This window comes from Salvelinus fontinalis, chromosome 29 (assembly GCF_029448725.1).
Source record: "Salvelinus fontinalis isolate EN_2023a chromosome 29, ASM2944872v1, whole genome shotgun sequence".
Taxonomy (NCBI): Eukaryota; Metazoa; Chordata; class Actinopteri; order Salmoniformes; family Salmonidae; genus Salvelinus; species Salvelinus fontinalis.
The window spans coordinates 34,760,962-34,770,216 of record NC_074693.1 but is presented as its reverse complement, the minus strand read 5'-3'; the positions used below and the strand labels follow the sequence as shown (position 1 = coordinate 34,770,216).

The 9,255-nt window shown below is 43.4% G+C and overlaps 1 protein-coding gene across 1 annotated transcript; it reads right to left on the bottom strand.

The window, feature by feature from the left end:
- Window positions 1-976: 976 nt before the first annotated feature.
- LOC129827902 (uncharacterized) lies at window positions 977-9,152 on the bottom strand. Its single transcript, XM_055889179.1, has 11 exons — window positions 9,043-9,152; window positions 8,483-8,715; window positions 8,150-8,253; window positions 7,927-8,047; window positions 7,695-7,766; window positions 7,373-7,552; window positions 6,884-7,074; window positions 6,324-6,519; window positions 4,005-4,076; window positions 3,645-3,771; window positions 977-3,388 (listed from the first exon to the last, which is right to left on the bottom strand). The coding sequence occupies exons 2-10, from the start codon at window positions 8,663-8,665 to the stop codon at window positions 3,664-3,666; spliced, it is 1,227 nt and encodes a 408-aa protein (XP_055745154.1). The 5' UTR covers window positions 8,666-8,715; window positions 9,043-9,152; the 3' UTR covers window positions 977-3,388; window positions 3,645-3,663.
- Window positions 9,153-9,255: the final 103 nt, after the last annotated feature.

Genomic DNA, 9,255 nt, shown 5'->3' with positions numbered 1-9,255 from the left:
TACTGTATACTAAGTCACAGTAACCCTGTTCATGCTCTCCTGGACTCACCTGTACTGTATACCAAGTCACAGTAACCCTGCTCATGCTCTCCTGGACTCACCTGTACTGTATACCAAGTCACAGTAACCCTGCTCATGCTCTCCTGGACTCACCTGTACTGTATACCAAGTCACAGTAACCCTGTTCATGCTCTCCTGGACTCACCTGTACTGTATACCAAGTCACAGTAACCCTGCCTATGCTCTCCTGGACTCATCTGTACTGTATACCAAGTCACAGTAACCCTGCCTATGCTCTCCTGGACTCACCTGTACTGTATACCAAGTCACAGTAACCCTGCACATGCTCTCCAAGTTAGATTAATGCATACTAGCAGTGGGTATTATATACTGAACAAAAATAAACACAATATATAACAAATAAAGATTTTACTGAGTTACAGCTCATATAAGGAAATCAGTCAAGTGAAATTAATTAGGCCCTAAAGAGCTTTATTACAGACAGAAATACTCCTCAGTTTCATCAGCTGTCCAAGTGGCTGGTCTCAGACGATCCCGCAGGTGAAGAAGCTAGATGTGGAGGGCCTGGCTGGTGTGGTTACACGTGGTCTGGGGGTGTGTTGTACTGACCAAATTCCCTAAAACGACCTTGGTGGAGGATTATGGTAGAGCAATTAACAATAAATCACCTGGCAACAGCTCTGGTGAACATTCCTACAGTATGCCAATTGTACAGGCCTTCAAAACTTGAGACATCTGTGGCATTGTGTTGTAACAAAACTGCTCATTCTAGCGGCCTTTTGTCACCAGCACAAGGTACACCTGTGTAATGATCATGCTGTTTAATCAGCTTCTTGATATGCCACACCTGTCAGGTGGAAGGATTATCTTGGCAAAGGATAAATGCTCACCAACAGGGACGTAAACAAATTTGTGCCCAAAATTTGAGAGAAATAAGCTTTTTGTGCAAATGGAACATTTTTGGGATCTTTTATTTCATGCTCATGAAACATGAGACCAACACTTTACATGTTGCGTTTGATATTTTTGTTCAGTATATTTAGTGTTAACTCAAAACGCATTAGCTAGATTGCTTTCACTTCCTCATGTGGTGATTTAGACCCCAAATAAATTAGCCTATGATAAAAATGAAGGCAAATTCATCTGTATTGAGCAACAAAATCCTGGAGCCCTATTTTAATAGTAAAATAACAATAGCCTGATTGTCATGAATTTAGGGTTGACAATCACAATATTAGGTTGCACATCAAAATATACTGAAACATGCATTCCTGCTTGGACACGTTACATGAAACCACTTAGTTATTGAATAGCCTACCATGTTCGTAGTCTATTATACAGTCTAAATCACTGTGTATTACTTTCTAAGGTGCTAAAAAAAAACTCACATGACACCGCAGGAAAATAATTGCTGCAACCAAATCATGGGCTGATGCCATCAAGTGAAAAAGTTAGCGGTACCATTGCCACCAGGGGACATGTTAGTTTGCAGCCCTGTCAAGGGGTGATTTTTGTTTTAATCTTCATTTGGTTGTTGGGAAGAGAATTCATGTGACAGGATGTTATGCAGACAAATGTTGATAGCCTTATCCTATGTATGTTTGTGCACATGGAAGTCAGTGATATGTTTACTGTAGGTTAGTGAGGCAAAACAAATGTGATGTGACTAAAATTAAAGGGCATTTAGTTGACTAAAATGGCTGACTGTTTTTGTCATTTTGACAATAGACTAAATCATTATTCATGACAAACATGTGACAGACTTAATATTTTAGTCAAAACGACTAAGTCTTTTTTTAAATTTATTTTTAATGGCCATTAACAGTTCATGCCTGCTCCATTATGTACTAACCTATGTTACACGGTTCTACTCAAGTTGTAGATTCACTGCTTATTTTCTCTCCCAGTATGTTCCAGCAAAGGGGGAAAGAGTGTGTTTGGCATCGTAACTGCCAAGTCAGGCGACATCGTCAAGGTGGATTTAGGGGGGAGTGAGCTAGCGTCACTCTACCTGCCCTTCGAGGGGCCTACCAAGAGGAATAGACCTAATGTGCAGGTCAGTATTGTCACAAACGCCTCTTTATACTTCCAGGTGGCATGAACAACAGGTCATTCAATTTAAAAGTTTGAGGTCACTAGTCTTCCTCAATTTTGTAATGTTGCACCGCTCACCACGACCCCTGGTTCTAAATAGTAATGGTCCTCTCTCCATTCAGGCTGCTGGCGCCCCAGAGTGAGATAGCCAAGGACCTGGGGGGAAAAAATGTCCCCTTTGAGATGGTGATGGGGATGAACTGGCGCGTGTCGGTCAAGTCCTTTGATCTTAGCAGTTGAAGGAGATTTTGTCCCCAGTCTGAACAATCACAGCAGTCAACACCTAAGCTAAAAAAAATTGACATATTTTGTACCCTTGAGTGAGGACAACGTCCTTGGTTTGATAATATCTACTCTATTCTTATTGTATGTGAAATAAATAAGTAATCTAACTGTATTGATTAAGAAGTCGCATTGATTAATAAAAAAATAGTAACTGGTCTACAAAAGGGCACACCGCCATCATTTACATTTGCTAGCTGTCATGTACTGGCAAGTCAGACTCGGAGATGAATGTATGCAGAAAATCACCTCCTGTACTGTGGGGGAGGGGTATCAAACCACACACGATGCAATGACCATTAGGTCTAACATTGAGCAAGACCCATTCAAGGAAGTGACTAATTCCTCCACACACCCAGCCACAGTAAATATTTGTTCGCTGTTTAGACAAAATGTGCATGCAGGCCAACTGTAAATTGTGTAATCTTTGGAATATGTTTTGACAGGTTAGCCTATTCAATGGAGCCTGAAAAATACCTGCCTTTTCCCAACTAAGCTTGTGTACATGCATAACACAAGTAAAAGATATGAGGGAGTGAGATCCTTGAGGGGTATTTTTCTGTCCAACTGGTATACCCATAAAGGCCTAGGGATAGCGGAGTTGTATTTGAGCCAGTCCAATATTTATTTTAAACTGACAAACCAAATGCTGTACACAGTCCACAATGCGGGTGATGTCAGGTAAACATTAAAGGAGTTCTTGAGTACGTACTTGAGATCCCAATTTAATACGCAGGGCCTCAGCGGATCGCTTCCTGCCGTCTTGATTCAGACATCCTTTATTGCATATGCAAACAGACGTGTTTTTGTAAAAGAAAGCGTCGATGATTGTGGAGAATATGGAAAAGTGGGCCTACATAGTCAAGGATCAATGTGAATGTGGTGGGTTACTTCTTGCCAATGATCCTGGAGGTACCACCCGAAGATCTCCACAGTCTCTCTTCAGGAAAGCCAGCCCCTCCCTATCCTTCTCCATCTCTCCCACACAGTACTATACAGAGAAAAAAAAGACAAAATAATGTGTCTTGGCAATATCACTGGAACCACTGGTATAGTAGCATATTGGCCATGCCAACTGTAGAAGCATAAACAATGGTATTACCACACAGAAATCTGTCTGTTCTTTTAATTCATTCAATACATAATTGATTCAATTGAGTTATTAGAAAAATAGCTTAACCGCTTGTTGAGAGAATACGCCTTTTGGAGACTGAGTCAAACCAGGAGTGTTGGGTTGGCAGTCCTACCATGAGCAGAGCAGCTCTTTTACAGCCACTCTCTGGCCCTCTGGTCCTTGGGGGAGACCACTAGTGTTGATGAGGTCTCTTCACAGGCCGTTCTCAGCTGCTGCAGCTCTATGACCAGCGCCGTCATCTGCAGAAAGGAACAAGTTAATCTACTCGTAACCCCTCGTTCAGCTGTTATACAATGAAAATAGGGTCTCACTACATCAAAGTGCACAGTTACCAGTAATAACATGCAATTATATTCACTGACAGAATTAAGTCAGTTTTGTGTCAATACCTTTCCAAGTAACTACATGATATAATGGCTACTTGGTGTGAGGTGATGCCAAGAATTGGATTATGACGATGCCATGAACTCACTTGATTGGCTTCTATTGGCTCGTGCTGCCATGGATTCCAGCGATCGACCAATCCCAGCCCCTTCTCTCCATCCTGTGACGACCAGTGGACACATCATTGACAGCAAAAGAATAAGACTCGCAGACGGGTAAGGAAGTAAAGCTTCATGACAAACACTGGTCCTAAGGCCACCAAGTATGACATCTGTGGCTACCTCACTGCCAGGATGTTCTCTGCCAGCGAAACTGAAGTACATTATTATTCAGTAGCCGATGAAATGTCCTCTGCATTCCATTCTATGTGGAACAGAAAGGTGTCTCTTCAACCACCACGCGTAAACTTTTGTTATGTGCTTCAGTGCCCACTAACTACTTCTTTAGCACTACTCATTGCTGCAGAATGGGTCTGACTTATCAATCTCACCTGCTGGTGTAACTCTTGGGTTATCAAAATGAGGATTGGTACTAGGGCTCCTGCAGGTTCTGTACGTGGAATGGTTGAGTTGCATTAACATGGTATAGTATGAACTGTAGTTATTTTGGATTACAGTGAACTCCTGATGAATGCAACTTTAACACACTAAAACGGAGTTTGCACTTATCTGAAGTGTACTAATCAGAAGTCGATTGCGGGCCAATGTTAACATGAGACAGACAGTTTGACTGTGAGGACTTGCTAAAGTCTGCAGTTTGTATCTTTGTTGAATTCAGCAGACACGGGGCCTGTACAACGCAACACGAACAAGCAGACACAGAACACAGGGAAATCTGGGACTCTGATGACAGCAACGGAAAACCTCATGACAGGGTCATTATCTCATTTCCTCATAATTTGAGTGAGAGTGTAACAGAGAGAGAGAAAGAAGGAGTGAGAGTCTGATTAAGTGAGCAGGAAGTTTCCAGCTCCCCTCAATCAAGAAGGATTGTCTATGGGGTCTGTGCCAGTGTGGAGTCACGCAAGGTGGCATCAGCCAGACTCGGGCAGAAGTACATGGTTTTGGGAACATACCGCTCAGTTGCAACCAATAAAATGAGGGCACGCACAGCCAAACTGGAGGGGGAAATGAGTCCAGGATGCTCCAAGAATAAGCATTTGAAGGGCTGGTATAGCTCGGTATGAATGTAATAACATTATGTAACACCTATTCATGAGTAAGCATTGTGTACTTGGAAGTGAAACGGTCAATGCAAACTTAGTTTGCTATTGTAACCCTTCTCTCCAACTGGTCCTTTATAACGACATTGTCAAAACCCTGCTCTCTGATTGGTCCCTTCATAATAACATCATTATAACCCTGCTGTCTATATTTCCCCCTTCATAAGGACATTATCCTGCTCTATGATTGGTCCCTTCATAAAGATATCATCACCCCGTTTTCTTGATTGGTCCCTTCACAATGACATTGTCATATCAGTGAGAGAAAGTGTCTAGACCTGCAGTATTCCAACAATGTCTTCCCAGTCTGCATATCCCATGAAACCGTGTTTATGCGTCCGCAGGGACCAGGGCAGTAAAAGGCAGTGCACCGTGGGCCACAAGCTCAGGGTCAGAGAAAAATAGTCTGGGATAGGGATTAGTGTAAGCCAGAAGTCAAAACTCCTCACCGGCTTCAACAATAAAACAAGAACATGTCAGAGTCCTCAGACGACAACAATGAGTGTTACATGAACAAATGGAAGTTGTTCATGGGCTCTGTGGCTGTAACAAGTTCGCTGTTGCGAAAGGTTATTACAGTGTATACATTGTCAGATTTGAGCACAGCTGCTAGAGAAGAGGCTCTCCAGATTCCCCTGTCTCCCCTCACAGACCAGAAGCAGAGACTGTCCAGCATTATCCTTTATCTGTAGTATCCTCAGACAGTGAGTCCTCAGAAATCCACGGTCTATATAAAACCCATTGGCATGTCTATAGCTTGTCTACACAGCATGTGTTAGTGTGATACTGTATAGTGACGCATGTAGCACAGTAAACTGTAAAAAAAGGTTAGCATCCTAGCTTAAAAAAGGTTCTCGGATTGCATGAAGGGGAAATTTGTACTTTTTCAACTTTAATAAAGTGATATTTTAACATAAAGTACTTTAATAAGCCAATGTGCTAGGAGTATAATAAAAGCCATGGCTTAATAATTTCCAAGGTAAAAAAAAAACGACGCTAGTTCAATTATATAGCATTTTTATATGTTCTAATGAATTCAACGGATTATGTTGGGAAATAGAAAAGTTTGGGAACTGTTGAAGTGGGATTTGGAAGAGAGCTATGTTTGAAAGAACATCACTACCATATGTTAGGTTGTCTCCATGTGATATGGTTCTGTAGGAAAGTACTCAAATAGGCAGTTACCTGGTTCTCTTCCTTTATCTGTAGGCCAGGCTTAGAGAGCGACACCTCATGGATCTTAAGTCTTAAGTCCACAGACACATGCTTCCCTTGTACCATCTCATCTTCCTCATCCACTTCCCGCATCTCATATGCAGCACTCTCCTCTCTCAACCCCTCCAACTTTTCGGAATCTTCCACATCCGTTTCCCAAGCGCTCCTAAAACACAAACAGATGTATTTCGCAAAAATTGGACGGACAAACCCCTGCTTCTTGTTAGTCTGTTATAAGGCTGACTGTTTCTCTGTTCTGGAGCTCTCAGCACTCTGACGCTGCCAAGAGTGAAAACATTGAGACGAGAAACTTCCCCTTGAGCTCAAGATAAAAAAGTCGAGATACTAATTCAATCCCAAATCCACCCCTACCCCCTTTACCCTTATGAAGACCATAAGGGTTGCATAAGCGCAAGGCAGCAATATGGAGAAAATTACACCTAGGCTATCACAGAGCAAAGTGGAACCATATCTTTTATATCCATCTGATCCTTTCAGAGCTACAAGTGAGGCTGGGGGGGGTTCCTTACCCAAAGGCTGAGGGGCATCGTCTCCCTGTGGCAAGGTCTCCTTGTTGAAGTAGCTCCTCCCGCTCAGTCTCCAGTGCTGCTATGCGAGCCCTGAGCAGGCGTCCGTCACTCTCCATCAGGGAGGCCCGCTCCTCCGCAGCCCCGGGCCTCCGTCTGAGAGACGCCACCTCCTGTAGCAGGGACTCATTTATCTGCAGAGCATCAGCCAACCGAGTGGTGTTATGGAAAATATTGAATAACCTTATTGTGGCATTCTTATGATAGAGGAAACTGTTACTATATGATTGGTAAAACAGGGACTATTATCTACTGGTTCACAAAACCCTTCAGTTTTCAATTAGTCATGTGTTATCAGATAATGCCCGTGTTAGATACTATTGAGATACACGTCCGGCTCTGCAAGATTACATGTACAAAGGAACAGCCTGCATCCATTTTGGATCTAAATCCCTGTACCAGTTTAGTTGGTCTGGTCTTCCATGACTCTACCTGCTTGCTGCCATGTAGCTCTGCCTGTGTGGCCAGTGTCTCTCTGTGGGTCTCCTGGAGGCTGGAGCGTGCCAGGTACAGCTGGGAGTGAAGGGCTGCTATCTGGGCCTCCCTCTTCTGCTCTATCAGCTGCTGCTGGGCCCTGGACTCCTCCAGCAGACGCTCAAGGTTGTCTCGCTCCTGAAAACACCAGTTTCTTGGGTGATGGCCAAGCACAGCCGAGTCAGCCTGCCAGAACTTTTTTCCTCAACTCAAGGCGTTTACAATGAGTGTCAGTTTTGTCATGTTATTAGTTAAAAGGATTAAATACGGAGTGCTTTACTTTCAGAAGTTGTCCTTTGTCCACTGCTTGAGCAATAAGCTGAGAGGTCATACTATGGTCCTCCCTCTGACACTGTGGGTGAACGGTACAGAATCATTTCTCCTGATTGACAGACAGAGGACAAACTGATAGATTGAAAGACAACTTATTTCAGTGGACATATGTCTTTCATACTGGGCAACTTTCATTTTGCCACTGGGGGACTAGTTTCCTATGATTATCAAGGGCTTACAGGAGTCAAGATGTCCTGTTGGGGTGAGGGTACATTCCTGTAGAGACACTTTCCCCCAGAACAGAGAACCTGGTCCAGTTGGGCGCTAATGATCTCTGAGTCAATCTCTAGCCTGCCCACTCTGAGGACACGAGACAGAAAAGTCTTGAGCAAAACACAAAAAGAAACAACCAAAACATTATCCACTGCATTAAACCAACAAGAACCATAGTTCTTAAATTACCTTGTGTAAAGGTCACCATATGGTGGGATGTAGATGTTCTCTGATAACAGACTGGGATGGAGGTTTACTGGTCGATTGATCTGCCCAAGATTCAAAACAAGTATCTGTGGGGGAGGCAATTAACAAATATGGGTCAAACCATGGCACAGGTTAGCACAGTGACCTTGTGAGAAAGGAAAGCCACTCAGCTAGGTCTTTACTTAGATGTCATTAGCCTAAATTCCCTTCCTTTAGAATCCCTTTGAAAAAAATGATAGAAAGTGGCATCAGTCGTCTTGAGGGACAGAGGCTACATTAACGACAGCACAGGTGGCAGTAGCAGCTGTCTATTACCTGGGGTAGTTTATGTCGGCGCCCTGGGCCCATTCTCTGGAGCATTCTGACCCTCTGTTCCTGCAGGGCATTTTGGACCTGAGCCAGACTGACATCCAGATCTCTCCTCCGCTGCTCAGAGTCCAGGAAGGCCTGAAGGTCAACCATCCCAGGTTGGGGGAGTCGATGCCAGCCAGGTATCATATCGTCCACGGGGTCCGTTAGTGGAAAAGACTTCTGCCACTGTTGCCAACCTGCGTCAAAACCGCCATTTCACTGCCAGTGACTCAATTATAGAAATATATTGTAAAATAGGGCTTTCATTCACACCCATACCTAACCACAAACCATTAGCTCACAATGGAGCACTGAAAGTGCCAACAAGAATTAGTAGCACAGTAACAGATAGTATTTGTACATGGCCTCATTGTTTGAACAGTAACAGGAACAATGTTTACAAGCCCCATAAAATGGCTGACATGTTCGTGACAACATACAGTTAATAGCTTCAAGTTGGTTGTCACAACTCATAACTGTATGAGTGAAACTATTGCAAAGATTAAGTAGTAGTAACCTCTCACCTGGACAGAGGTGGTTTCTTTCTTCATTAAGTAAATGTAGACCAGCAGTTGGCTTGTCTTTCCTTTAAAAAGGTCTAGAGGGTTACTCTGCTTGCTCCTGCACCCTTGTCCCGTCCGGTAACCCATGGATACGCTCCACCCATTGCACTGTGCAGATGAGACTACTGGCCAGTGGCCACACTGAACATTAACCAAGAGGACACTTAAGAGTTT

What these genes read in the sequence shown, in the direction of transcription:
- LOC129827902 (XM_055889179.1), bottom strand. Translation starts at nt 8,665, where the DNA reads ATGATACCTGGCTGGCATCGACTCCCCCAACCTGGGATGGTTGACCTT. An exon ending in GCCGACATAAACTACCCCAG is followed by an intron (nt 8,254 to 8,482) that starts GTAATAGACAGC and finishes CCTCCCCCACAG; the next exon opens with ATACTTGTTTTGAATCTTGG. An exon ending in AACAGGACATCTTGACTCCT is followed by an intron (nt 7,767 to 7,926) that starts GTAAGCCCTTGA and finishes GTTCACCCACAG; the next exon opens with TGTCAGAGGGAGGACCATAG.